Source organism: Esox lucius, chromosome 5 (assembly GCF_011004845.1).
Source record: "Esox lucius isolate fEsoLuc1 chromosome 5, fEsoLuc1.pri, whole genome shotgun sequence".
Classification (NCBI taxonomy): Eukaryota; Metazoa; Chordata; class Actinopteri; order Esociformes; family Esocidae; genus Esox; species Esox lucius.
Window position 1 is genome coordinate 18862994 of NC_047573.1, and position 13655 is coordinate 18876648.

General features: G+C 45.8%; 2 protein-coding genes across 3 annotated transcripts; one reads left to right on the forward strand and one right to left on the reverse strand.

Annotated features, from left to right (window-relative positions):
* The first annotated feature begins 1502 nt into the window (after window positions 1–1502).
* Window positions 1503–13582, forward strand: lrrc45 (leucine rich repeat containing 45). 2 transcript variants are annotated; one of them, XM_029120008.2, is made up of 18 exons: window positions 1503–1688; window positions 2439–2867; window positions 3355–3416; window positions 3512–3582; window positions 3742–3920; window positions 5022–5150; window positions 5333–5445; window positions 7156–7220; window positions 7397–7474; window positions 10452–10587; window positions 10725–10802; window positions 11083–11194; window positions 11269–11339; window positions 11569–11661; window positions 11957–12049; window positions 12169–12342; window positions 12579–12726; window positions 12929–13582. In XM_029120008.2, exons 2-18 carry the CDS (start codon window positions 2636–2638, stop codon window positions 13120–13122), a joined length of 2028 nt encoding a protein of 675 aa, XP_028975841.2. In that variant the 5' UTR covers window positions 1503–1688; window positions 2439–2635; the 3' UTR covers window positions 13123–13582. The 2 variants fall into 2 exon arrangements, with proteins under 2 accessions (XP_028975841.2, XP_028975843.2); XM_029120010.2 differs by having other exon boundaries at window positions 7156–7214.
* LOC117594509 (FMRFamide-related peptides type HF-4-like) lies at window positions 5659–7149 on the reverse strand. The gene is made up of 2 exons (XM_034292244.1): window positions 6918–7149; window positions 5659–6863 (listed from the first exon to the last, which is right to left on the reverse strand). Exons 1-2 carry the CDS (start codon window positions 6930–6932, stop codon window positions 6438–6440), a joined length of 441 nt encoding a protein of 146 aa, XP_034148135.1. The 5' UTR covers window positions 6933–7149; the 3' UTR covers window positions 5659–6437.
* Window positions 13583–13655: the final 73 nt, after the last annotated feature.

Sequence of the window (13655 nt, forward strand, 5' to 3'; positions counted from 1 at the left end):
ATCATCCAAAGATTGAGAGAATCTGGAACAATCTCTGTGCGTAAGGGTCAAGGCCGGAAAACCATAATGGATGCCCGTGATCTTCGGGCCCTCAGACGGTACTGCATCACATACAGGAATGATACTGTAATGGAAATCACAACATGGGTTCAGGAATACTTCCAGAAAACATTATCGGTGAACACAATCCAACGCGCCATTCGCCGTTGCTGGCTAAAACTCTGTAGGTCAAAAAAGAAAGGTGTTCTGTGGTCAGACAAATACAAATTTGAAGTTCATTTTGGAAAACTGGGACGCCATGTCATCCGGACTAAAGAGGACAAGGACAACCCAAGTTGTTATCAGCACTCAGTTCAGAAGCCTGCATCTCTGATGGTATGGGGTTGCATGAGTGCGTGTGGCATGGGCAGCCTACACATCTGGAAAGGCACCATCAATGCTAACAGTTATATCCAAGTTCTAGAACAACATATGCTCCCATCCAGACGCCGTCTCTTTCAGGGAAGACCTTGCATTTTCCAACATGACAATGCCAGACCACATACTGCATCAATTACAATGTCATGGCTGCAAGCCTAAGGACCGGGTACTGAAATGGCCAGCCTGCAGTCCAGATCTTTCACCCATAGAAAACATTTGGCGCATCATAAAGAGGAAGGTGCGACAAAGAAGACCTAAGACAGCTGAGCAACTAGAAGCCTGTATTAGACAAGAATGGGACAACATTCCTATTCATAAACTTGAGCAACTTGTCTCCTCAGTCCCCAGACGTTTGCAGTCTGTTATAAAAAGAAGAGGATGCCACACAGTGGTAAACATGGCCTTGTCCCAACTTTTTTGAGATGTGTTGATGCCATGAAATTTTAAATGAACTTATTTTTCCCTTAAAGTGATACATTTTCTCAGTTTAAACATTTGATATGTCATCTATGTTGTATAAAATATTGAAATTTGAAACTTCCACATCATTGCATTCTGTTTTTATTCACAATTGTACATTGTCTCAACTTTTTTGGAATCGGGTTTGTATTTAAGCCATTTGACGGTTTCATTATTCGGAATATCAATTCTGATATTCCGGAGCCCCCCTGGCCATGTTCACATGTGGCATTATGTGGTAGGCTACATGTGTAGTACAGGTCTTACAATATAAATGAGGAGCAGAAGTCCCCAAAAAGAGAATAATAATTTTTTGACTTAGGGGTAAGGTATAGGGTGAAATGTACTATAGGAAAGTATTAGAATTTGTGTTATTTTTTAGGTCTAGGCATTAAAGATTAGGTTTATGGTTACTGTTAGAGTTAAAACTGACTTTGGTAAGACCCCACCATAGAGATAAAAGCGGTTATAACTGGGAACAGTTTTCATTGCACTGACGCTGTACCTGAGGACTTGCAACCGATGGCAAAATTATATAGTAGTCATTCAACGGAGGGCGCGTCTTAAATCATTCTCACAACTACACTTACCAACATGCACTGCGATGTTATACGTGCGACGTAAATCCCACTTCCCGGTTACCTTCGTTCCAACCATACAGTCTATGGTTCCAACTGTCAATGGAAAGCAGCTTGTCAACAAACAACTAGCAAGCAAAAACGTTTGGTCTTTTAAAAAAAAAAACATATAGCAATGTGATTTTCAGTGTAAGCGCCTGTTAATGATCTCCTCTACTTAGTATTTTCAAGGTAAGATAAGTAAGATGACCCTGTTGCTAGTCAGCTTGCTGTTAAACAATTCTGGAAGTGATTTGTTTAGTAACAGAAGCATCATCAGTCAGATACTGTATGTCTATTATTAACCACTTCATATTTACAGATTACTAGCGTAACAGCTAACTTTAGGCTGTCACTCGTGGATAAACTTGCTAATTTGTCAACTACAGCATTAAGGCGGGTATATAGGTTGTTAAGGTTTACTGACAAATTATCAAAAACTTTGTTGCAAGGAATCAATTGTTCCTAGCCAGCATGTTTTATTTGTTTGCCGGACAGTGAATCATTGTATGAAATCTTAGTTTTACTAGTGAGTTTGGTGGTTAAGAAGGTAGCTAGCTACTGTAGATAGAGGCAATTTGCAATAGTATCAGCGGCAGTTGTTCAAGGGTCATCGTCGTTGATTGGGAAGTGGACCGACTCGCTTCATAGAAATTGCGGCCTAATGAATGATCCCTAACTGGTAGGCCTTGCCAATCCAGTACCCGCTTCTACTGTAGCTAGTTAGTCGTAGTGATTGTTGTAATTTAAACAGTGTTGATTATTACAGCCATGATGGCGTTCTGCTTCATTGATCTCCAGTTACTTGAAATGTGAAATATCATTGGAAAAAGCTCTTGAGTTGATTTCTCATTGGATCCCAGAGAGATACTAAGTTAAGGGCCTAAATAATGAAACCGTCTCCTCACTTGTCAACCATTTCTCCTCCCACATCTCCATCAGGTCACGGCGACAACAGTGCCGGGGAGGGTCCGGAAAGGAACAATGGATAGAGGGTAGGAGGCAGTAAGGACGCAGAGGAGAGGTTGAAGAAGCACTGGGCACCTGGAAAGAAACAGAACAACTGAAAGAGAGGAGGGGACTAAAAGCAGCTGACAGTGGCTAAGCAGTCCAAGCAGCTCTAAGACAGTCGAGTCATTATGGAGAACTTCCGACGGACCTACCTGCGTCTATGTAAGGAGGGGGGCGTGGAGCCCCAGGAGTCAGTCCTAGCCCAACTCCAGGAGGCCAGGGGGGCCACAGCCGGGTCCAGGCTGGACCTGAGTGGACAAAGCCTTTCTGTAGACACCTGTGCTGTGTTGGGAAGGGTCTTTGACAAGGACACACTGTTCACTGAACTGATGCTTAGTGACTGCATGCTAACAGAGGAAGGTATGCTTTGTGTGGTAGTTGTGTGTGGGTTCTTCTGTTACTGCGGTCAGTGTGGGTTATATAGGAGCCATGCATATACTGCATATGAATACAGTAGGTTGTTGTTTTTGCTTACTGATTGCCGGGTCCTTTGGCTTGGTCTAAGCACGTGTACACCTCAACCCTCACTTTTTCTTTTCTATTTCTAATATATAATATTCATTAACTGGGTTCTTCGAATCTTAAATGCTGATTTGGCTAATAGCCGTGGTATATGAGATTGACAGGAAAACTGTGTTAGTGTTAGAAATTTGGTTATAAATCCGCAATATATTGTGCCTTAGAACAGCTCTTAGACGTAGTATATTGGCCATATACCACACCTCTTCATGGCTTATTCCTTAAATAGATGTGGAAATGTTTCTCTTGATAATTACCATTATTATTATGCTTAGATAAAAGTTTTATAGCAACATTTGCTTACTGACTGCCACTTTGTCATATCCAGGTGCCAAGTTGTTGCTGAACGGCCTGTGTGGCAACTCTACTGTTAAAGTCCTGGATCTGAAGGTGATGACATTTAGCAGCCTTCTAGACCAAAAGTAGGTGAGAATGGCCATCCTTAATAGCAAATTGATTTTGATGCATCTTAAATATTTTCCTAGGGGAATAACTTGAGATCAACAGGCGCTGAGGCTTTGGGGAAGCTGTTGGGGAGAAACAAGACACTCAGGAGGTGAGTTTTTTTTTAGTCTGGTGAGATGGTGACAAGCTAGAAAAGGTTGTAATGTAAAAAAATATATTATTTACACCTGGGGCTAGCATGAGTTGTGCGTGTGCAATAATACTTAATCACAATAGGAACTAGAACCCAAGCACTGATGTTCTGTTGCAGATTGGTGTTAGAGTGGAATGCATTAGGGATGTGGGATGAGGCGTTTTCAGTGTTCTGTGAGGGTTTGGCCTCAAACGCCAGCCTAACTCAGCTGGATCTCCGCAACAACCAGATCAACCACCAGGGGGCCTCAGATCTCTGCCTTGCCCTCAAGAGGAACAGCACCCTGCAGGAACTCGGTCAGTGGGCTTGCATTTGGGGGGAATGGCTCAACACAGCCAAGCTCACAGAATTCAGCCAGACTAGACCAGAAGCCTTGTCTGAAAAAATCAGTGGTTCCTTTCTAAGTCTCTACCAAATTCAGTTTCAGTGTCTCACAACTAATGGAACCTGACAGGTATATTTATTATGCACTCTACTGCCCATACAAATCTCATCACCATTTTGATTACACTGGTCCAATAACTTCAGAATCCCTGTTTCAGGTGCTATGATAGGGCCCAAAGGTAGAATTACGCTGTATACTGTTCAATTGGAAGCCAATAGCAAATGTGTCATTATTTTCTCTGTGGTGTGGTGTCGATGTTATGGTTGTGTTATGGTTGTCTCTGTGGTCTGGTGTCTATGTTATGGTTCTCTATGTGGTCTGGTGTCTATGTTATGGTTGTGTTATGATTGTCTCTGTGGTCTGGTGTCTATGTTATGGTTGTGTTATGGTTGTCTCTGTGGTCTGGTGTCTATGTTATGGTTCTCTATGTGGTCTGGTGTCTATGTTATGGTTGTGTTATGATTGTCTCTGTGGTCTGGTGTCTATGTTATGGTTGTGTTATGGTTGTCTCTGTGCTCTGGTGTCTATGTTATGGTTGTGTTATGGTTATCTCTGTGCTCTGGTGTCTATGTTATGGTTGTGATGTGGTTGTCTCTGTGGTCTGGTGTCTATGTTATGGATCTCTATGTGGTCTGGTGTCTATGTTATGGTTGTGTTATGATTGTCTCTGTGGTCTGGTGTCTATGTTATGGTTGTGATGTGGTTGTCTCTGTGCTCTGGTGTCTATGTTATGGTTGTGATGTGGTTGTCTTTGTGCTCTGGTGTCTATGTTATGGTTGTTTCTGTGCTCTGGTGTCTACGTTATGGTTGTGATATGGTTGTCTTTGTGCTCTGGTGTCTATGTTATGGTTGTGATGTGGTTGTCTCTGTGCTCTGGTGTCTATGTTATGGTTGTGATGTGGTTGTCTTTGTGCTCTGGTGTCTATGTTATGGTTGTTTCTGTGCTCTGGTGTCTACGTTATGGTTGTGATATGGTTGTCTCTCTGGTCTTGTTTCTGTGTTATGTTTCCAGATGTGAGGTGGAACAACATTGGTCTGCTGGGAGGCCGATCCTTCCTAGAGGCTTTGCAGCAGAACAGGACCCTCACACACCTACAGATGGCAGGCAACAACATCCCCAGCGACACACTCAAAGCACTTGGTAACTGTGTCCATATTTGTGTGTGTGTGTGTGTGTGTGTGTGTACATGCCTGTGATTTCTGTAAAAGCTTAGATACATTAAAATGAATGGATAAGAGCATCTGCTAATTTACTAATATGTAATTATTTCTGCCGCAGATATTGTTCTCATTGAGTCATCTGTTGAATTGTATCTCCATCAGAGCAGGGCATGGACCATAATTCTGACAGGCAGTCAACACTGAGAGAGAGCCGCAGTCGAACACAAGTTCTTAGCAAGGAGATCCAGAACCTCAAAGAGGAGAAAGGACGCCAGGTATGGCAATTCTGGGAAATGTAGTTCTCCTCCATTAAGAAATACATAATATCTCTTCTGAAGTTGATTAAAATCTGGTTTGCTGGTTTATAAGGTATATCAGCATTGTACTGTAATTCATTCCACATTCCTGGCCATTAAGGGGAATGTGGACATTCGAGGTCAGCCATCTGAGGGCAAACATACAGTACAGTTGTGAAAGGTAAATACTTTTAACACACAGTACAGTTGTAAAAGATAAATGCTCTGAACACACAGTACAAGTGTAGAAGATAAATGCACTTAACAAACAGTACAAGTGTAGAAGATAAATGCACTTAACAAACAGTACAAGTGTAGAAGATAAATGCACAGTGGAGCTCTTTGTCAACATGGGACTGTGTAATCTGTGAAAGACAGTAAATCATGTGGGATTTGGTTAGTAAATGGACACTGCTGATGGGAGATTTAATTATGTTTGGTCTATACAGGCATGAATTTAAGTTATGTATACCAGAGCCTTCCAATGTAGGAGAAGTGCAAATTATACAAAGTCCAAATCATAAGTGACTACACAGGCATGTAACAGAAGAGGAAGGGGGGAAGAACAATGGGAGCAAAGTGTCAAGAGAGAGGAGAGAGGAATGGATGACTGCTGATGTCTTTGGGTGTATTCTGCTCATTGCCCTCCCAGGGGTGCTGGGGGTGTGGTTTTTCCTGTCCTCTGGTGGGGAGGGGTCATTGCCAACCCAGAGGCGCTGGGGGCGTGGTCTTTCCTGTCCTCTGGTGGGGTCGTTGCCAACCCAGGACTGTTGGGGGCATGGTCTTTCCTGTCCTCTGGTGGGGTCGTTGCCAACCCAGGACTGTTGGGGGCGTGGTCTTTCCTGTCCTCTGGTAGGGTCGTTGCCAACCTAGAGGCGCTGGGGGCGTGGTCTTTCCTGTCCTCTGGTGGGGTTGTTGCCAACCCAGGGGCTCTGGGGGTGTGGTTTTTCTTGTCCTCTGGTGGGGAGGGGTCATTGCCAACCCAGAGGCGCTGGGGGCATGGTCTTTCCTGTCCTCTGGTGGGGTCGTTGCCAACCCAGGACTGTTGGGGGCGTGGTCTTTCCTGTTCTCTGGTAGGGTCGTTGCCAACCTAGAGGCGCTGGGGGCGTGGTCTTTCCTGTCCTCTGGTAGGGTCGTTGCCAACCTAGAGGCGCTGGGGGCGTGGTCTTTCCTGTCCTCTGGTGGGGTTGTTGCCAACCCAGGGGCTCTGGGGGTGTGGTTTTTCTTGTCCTCTGGTGGGGAGGGGTCATTGCCAACCCAGAGGCGCTGGGGGCATGGTCTTTCCTGTCCTCTGGTGGGGTCGTTGCCAACCCAGGACTGTTGGGGGCGTGGTCTTTCCTGTTCTCTGGTAGGGTCGTTGCCAACCTAGAGGCGCTGGGGGCGTGGTCTTTCCTGTCCTCTGGTGGGGTCATTGCCAACCCAGGGGCTCTGGGGTTGTGGTCTTTCCTGTCCTCCAGTAGAGGCATGGTCTTTTCTGTCCTCTGGTGATGTGGGGTTGTTAAACTAGTTGGGACATCTGGTAATGAACAAGAAGCCCTGTACTGGAAACTAGTTGGGACATCTGGTAATGAACAAGAAGCCCTGTACTGGAAACTAGTTGGGACATCTGTTAATGAACAAGAAGCCCTGTACTGGAAACCAGTTGCAACAGCTGGTGATGTCACCTTGATCTCTCTTCTGTCCCTTTAGTTCCTGAGTCTGATGGAAACCATTGACAAACAGAGAGATGAGATGGGCCGAAGCTCCAGGTCAGCGTGAGTGCTACAGTATAAGACATCTGGGTGACAAAAGAATAGCCTTGACTGTTGCTGCATTGTAGCAAAGTTAATGTGTTCCCTTAGAACTTGACTAGTTGGCCTTAACAGATGGCACCCATAATTTATACAACATACATACTGAGCAAACTAATAGCCTTTGTGTCTTTCTCCAGGACCACATCTATCCATGTGGGACAGCTACAGGAGGCACTCAACGAGAGGAAGTCCGTTGTCAACTCACTCACAGCCAAGTAAACATGCCTCACCACCAGCCATGGTTAACCCTCACATCCATCCCACCACCAGCCATGGTTAACCCTCACATCCATCCCACCACCAGCCATGGTTAACCCTCACATCCATCCCACCACCAGCCATGGTTAACCCTCACATCCATCCCACCACCAGCCATGGTTAACCCTCACATCCATCCCACCACCAGCCATGGTTAACCCTCACATCCATCCCACCACCAGCCATGGTTAACCCTCACATCCATCACACCACCAGCCATGGTTAACCCTCACATCCATCCCACCACCAGCCATGGTTAACCCTCACATCCATCCCACCACCAGCCATGGTTAACCCTCACATCCATCCCACCACCAGCCATGGTTAACCCTCACATCCATCCCACCACCAGCCATGGTTAACCCTCACATCCATCCCACCACCAGCCATGGTTAACCCTCACATCCATCCCACCACCAGCCATGGTTAACCCTCACATCCATCACACCACCAGCCATGGTTAACCCTCACATCCATCCCACCACCAGCCATGGTTAACCCTCACATCCATCACACCTACCAGCCATGGTTAACCCTCACATCCATCCCACCACCAGCCATGGTTAACCCTCACATCCATCCCACCACCAGCCATGGTTAACCCTCATATCCATCCCACCACCAGCCATGGTTAACCCTCACATCCATCCCACCACCAGCCATGGTTAACCCTCACATCCATCACACCACCAGCCATGGTTAACCCTCACATCCATCACACCACCAGCCATGGTTAACCCTCACATCCATCACACCACCAGCCATGGTTAACCCTCATATCCATCCCACCACCAGCCATGGTTAACCATCACATCCATCCCACCACCAGCCATGGTTAACCCTCACATCCATCCCACCACCAGCCATGGTTAACCCTCACATCCATCCCACCACCAGCCATGGTTAACCCTCACATCCATCCCACCACCAGCCATGGTTAACCCTCACATCCATCCCACCACCAGCCATGGTTAACCCTCACATCCATCACACCACCAGCCATGGTTAACCCTCACATCCATCACACCACCAGCCATGGTTAACCCTCACATCCATCCCACCACCAGCCATGGTTAACCCTCACATCCATCCCACCACCAGCCATGGTTAACCCTCACATCCATCCCACCACCAGCCATGGTTAACCCTCACATCCATCCCACCACCAGCCATGGTTAACCCTCATATCCATCACACCACCAGCCATGGTTAACCCTCACATCCATCCCACCACCAGCCATGGTTAACCCTCACATCCATCCCACCACCAGCCATGGTTAACCCTCATATCCATCACACCACCAGCCATGGTTAACCCTCACATCCATCCCACCACCAGCCATGGTTAACCCTCATATCCATCACACCACCAGCCATGGTTAACCCTCATATCCATCCCACCACCAGCCATGGTTAACCCTCACATCCATCCCACCACCAGCCATGGTTAACCCTCACATCCATCCCACCACCAGCCATGGTTAACCCTCACATCCATCCCACCACCAGCCATGGTTAACCCTCACATCCATCCCACCACCAGCCATGGTTAACCCTCACATCCATCCCACCACCAGCCATGGTTAACCCTCATATCCATCACACCACCAGCCATGGTTAACCCTCACATCCATCACACCACCAGCCATGGTTAACCCTCACATCCATCACACCACCAGCCATGGTTAACCATCACATCCATCCTATTCTGCTGCGTAGGATTTTTGAGCCCCAAGTAAAGATATGAGAATTTGACATATATAATGAGGCTTACAAAGGAAGGTGGAGGTTCCTCACCATCCTCTCACCAGATTTCCTCTGTCCTAATAAGATATCTCTCTACCGGTGCTACAGCTATCAATATCTCATGTTGATTTTTCTTAATCAGACATTTACAGAGATATTATGAGCTTGGTTCTCATAATATCGATTCATCTTTTGATTAATTTAATTGAAAACAGTCACAATTCCCAGAATTAGTGTCTTTTTAAAATAAATTTAAGTATTCAGTGTTTTTCTTACCCCTTTTACAATGTCTTCATTAAAACAACTGTGGGCAGTAGGTATAAAATAAATAAAAACTGGAGGTTTATCATAATATAATTTTCAAGACAGTTGGAAAACCATTCCAGGGTACCATGAAGCTGGTTGAGAGACCTTTGACGTATACTGTAAATGTTGATGGAAATTGTAAGGCATTTAAATGCCTCAACGTTTCTGATGTGGAGAAATATAGAACTGACCGCATTTGACACTAATGGGTTAATTAATCAGTAACGGTGTGAATGCTTAGCTAGCCAGTGCTGCTCAACTGTACACAAACTCAATGTGCTGAAGTAGATCATCGGCTTATTGGTGAAAAACTTAATGTTAACTCAATTATTACTATTATATTAATGTACCGTGCTGAGCCCTATTCATCTTCTGTCATCAAGGCTACAGCGTGTTTTCTCTTTAAGTGCTCATGCATTACAGTCGTGCTTCTGTGCCTTGAGAGTTCTGCTTTGCAAATGTTGCAACATACCTTTTTCGTCGAATTCGTCACGGTGAAGTGGTCCCATACTTATCACGTTTTTTTGTTCCCTTCATATCCTCCGCTATCTTCCTAAATATCTAGTTTTTGGATGCGTCTTGTGCAGACCCAACTAATCGATAGCGACATTATCAACGTTATCGATTTCTATGGATTCGTTGTTGCAGCCCTAGTTCTCAGGTAGTGGACGCAGGCAGGGGACAATACGAACACCCTGTTAACCCCTTCAAGTCCCCTCGCCTGCAGTAGACCCTCTCTGACCACCAATGTCTTAGTTATGCAGATGTTGTCAAAATAGAACGCATGATAAAACTCCAGTTTAGCCATAGTTCATGACACTGTTAGAACAGGTGTTTTTTTTTTCTATCTCACACACACACCTGGCACTCCTCTGTGTTTAGGCTCCAGATGACTGAAGCAGCGTTGGCTCTGTCAGAGCAGAAGAAGCACAACCTGGGAGAGCTGCTGACCAGGGTAAAGGCTGAGCAAGACGAGCTGAAGGAACGACAGAACAGGGAGAGGAAGAAGGAACAGGAGGTATGAATGGAGAGGAGGTATGAATGGAGAGGAGGTACTAGGGTGGGGAGGAGGGGTAATGGGGAGGCAGCCTGCAAGGGAGGGAGTGACGGCAAAACAGATGTTCAGAAGGTGTGTTTGTGTGTGTTTTTCTGCAGGACAGTGTTCTGAGGGAGGGGAAGCTGCTCAGAGAGATTAACAATATGTCAGAAACCAACATACAGCTGAAGAATAAGGTACGTGTGTGTGTGTGTGTGTGCGTTCATTTAATGTTAGTCTCTCGCATGCTGTGGTGACAGGGTGACAAATTGTCGAATGTGTGTGTGTGTGTTCATTTAATCTATTGTAAGTCTTTCGCATGCTGTGGTGACAGGGTGACAAATTGGTGACTGTGTGTGTGTGTGTGTGTGTGTGTGTTCATTTAATTTATTGTTAGTCTTTCGCATGCTGTGGTGACATAGTGACAAACTGTCGACTGTGTGTGTGTGTGTGTGTGTGTGTGTGTGTGTGTTTTAGGTGGAGGAGATGGAGCGCAGGTGTAAGTCTCAGCAGGAGCAGATCTTTGAGCTAAAGCAGGAACTCACCAACAGCACAGCAGAGCTTAAGCTACGGATAGCACAGACAGAGGGTGAATATACACACACACACACACAGACACACACACAGACACACAGTATATTCAACCTCTTCTCTCTTCCTCAGAGCGTTTGGAGATGGAGAAGAGGAGATCCAAACATTCTCTGGAGGACATGGATAACCTGCGACAGAAAGAGGTGGGTCCTCTACACAACTATATAGACTTCCCCTTCACTTCCTGTATTCAGAATGTGGAGTGAACGTGTCACACACTGTATGTAATATGTCACACACTGTATGTAATATGTCACACACTGTATGTAATATGTCACACACTGTATGTAATATGTCACACACTGTATGTAACGTGTGTTTTGTGTGCGTGTGCATGTGTGTGTGTGTGTGTGTGTGTGTGTGTGTGTGTAGGTAGACCATTTGAATCGTCACCTGGAGGAGAGTGAGAGAGCTCTACAGGACAGAATTCTCAAACTAGAAGGAGCGCGGATACAACTGGAGGAGGTCTGCTCTTTGTATTTGATGTTTCTGATCATTTACTGCCTCCGATGAACAGCCAAATCACAGCTCTACTCTGATAGCCAAACCACAACCTGTGTATGGTGGTAATGACATTGAATGAGTGAAACATTGAAATGTTAGTGGCCCAGGTGAAAAGGCATGATTGGCGATTGTCGGTCTCTTTCCATGTCTTTGAATTGGGCAGGGCCAAGGCAGTCTGTCTAACTGTGCCTTTGTGGCGTGTAGGAGTTACGTAGGGACAGGACAGTGTGTCTTACTGTGTCTTTGTGGTCTATAGGAGTTAAGCAGGGCCAAGGCAGCTTGTGTTACAGAGAGAGCCCAGGCAGCGGAGGAGCTGGGAAAGGTCCGGGCCCAGGTTCGCCTGGAGGAGGTATGCCATACGCTGTCCCTCTGTCACTGCCCGCCTTTGTGTTGGAAAAGCAGTAACAATGGGATGATTCACCTCTTTCCTGATCTCCCTCGCTCTTCACCTCCTCCCTGTCTGAGCAGCAGCAGCGTGTGAGCGGGTTGGAGGAGAAGATGCGTGGGTTGCGTCAGTCCCGTGACGAGGCCCAGAGCCTCTGCTCACAGCAGAAACAGACCATAGCAGAGCTGCAGGGACGCAGCAGGCAGCAGGGCGCCGAGACTGACGGCCTGAGACGGAGGATAGAGGAACTGCAGCAGGTCAGAACACCCGAACGAACCGCACAGATTGGGCAGGAGACGGGGAATTTCAATACCATGGAGACGCCTTACCAGAATCACACAGGCCTGGGGCCATTTGTGTACTTTCCTGATTGACATAATCGGGTTGGTGTATTTGCAGAAGAATGTTAATATGGGTTAAGGGCGGACATAACGTTGTGGGAGGGTCTTTATGTAAATGAGATTTGGTATTTCCGCCCTGTGCCCTCCCAAAGGAGCTGGCTGGTAAGGAGCAGGAGAAGGTTGAGGAGGTGAGTCGGGTCAGAGTGGAGCTACAGGAGCAGGTGGGACACCTGCAGGCAGAAAGGACGGCACAGGGAGGACTGAAGGAGAAGATCGCAGCTCTAGAAAGAGAGATGAAAGGTACGTACCCTTGTAATCTCCCTTCATCATCGCTGCCATCTTCCTTCCCACTTTCTTCCTCACCCTCCATCTCTGTCTCTGTCGTTTACATTTCCACACTGTCGGTTTCTTCACTGGGTTGGAATTAATTTCCATGATTTGTTTGATTTGAAACAACTTACCAGTATTTCTTGTGTGTTGTGTCTGTGTGTTGTCCCAACAGTGCTGGCTAGTAGCCACAGAGAGGCCATTTTGGACAAAGAGAGTGAGATCTCATCTCTGCTTGAGAAGCTGAGGCTGAGAGAGGCCGATATCCAGAGGATGAGAGAGGATGAAGCTCAGAGAGCTAGCTTCCTCCAGAATGCAATACTCACTTACGTACAGGGGTCACCTCTGCATTACAGTCCTAAGAAATGACCTCTGACATTTGGCCTTTCCCGTCCTCATATAGAGGTCACTAGAACAAAAGTCAAATTTGACCTCTGCAACCATGAACTCGATGAACGTGAACATGAACTCGACACCACAGTTACTGAAAGACTTCTTCTCTATGTTGCCTCTCTCTGCCATCTTTATTCTTTTTCCCACTTGTTGGTTCAAATCACCTCAGCGGAATCTGTGGGCTTTTGCACTTTTAGCAAAGTTGAAAAGCACAGATATTTATCACTTTCCTAGTCATGGGAAGTAATAGACTATTGTGGTCTTAAGCAACTTAACACCAGGTTTTTAAAATGCTATTCACTGATATCTGATTACACATTGAGGTATTGCAAAATTTTAAGATTGTACAAATCAGCTAATCAAGTGAAATGTAAATATATCTGATGTACATTTTTCTATTGTTTTTCTGTTGTTTTTTTTTACTGCAGTTTCTGGATTCACACTGTTTTTATAAGTAAAAAAAAAGAGTTTGATTTTAAAATGATTGTATGAGCATACTTCTTGGCTAA

Bases quoted from the DNA above. Each gene is read 5' to 3' on its own strand.
- lrrc45 (XM_029120008.2), top strand. From the start codon at position 2,636: ATGGAGAACTTCCGACGGACCTACCTGCGTCTATGTAAGGAGGGGGGC. The intron at 3,921-5,021 runs GTCAGTGGGCTT...TTATGTTTCCAG, and splicing joins CAGCACCCTGCAGGAACTCG to ATGTGAGGTGGAACAACATT. The intron at 5,446-7,155 runs GTATGGCAATTC...CTGTCCCTTTAG, and splicing joins AAGAGGAGAAAGGACGCCAG to TTCCTGAGTCTGATGGAAAC.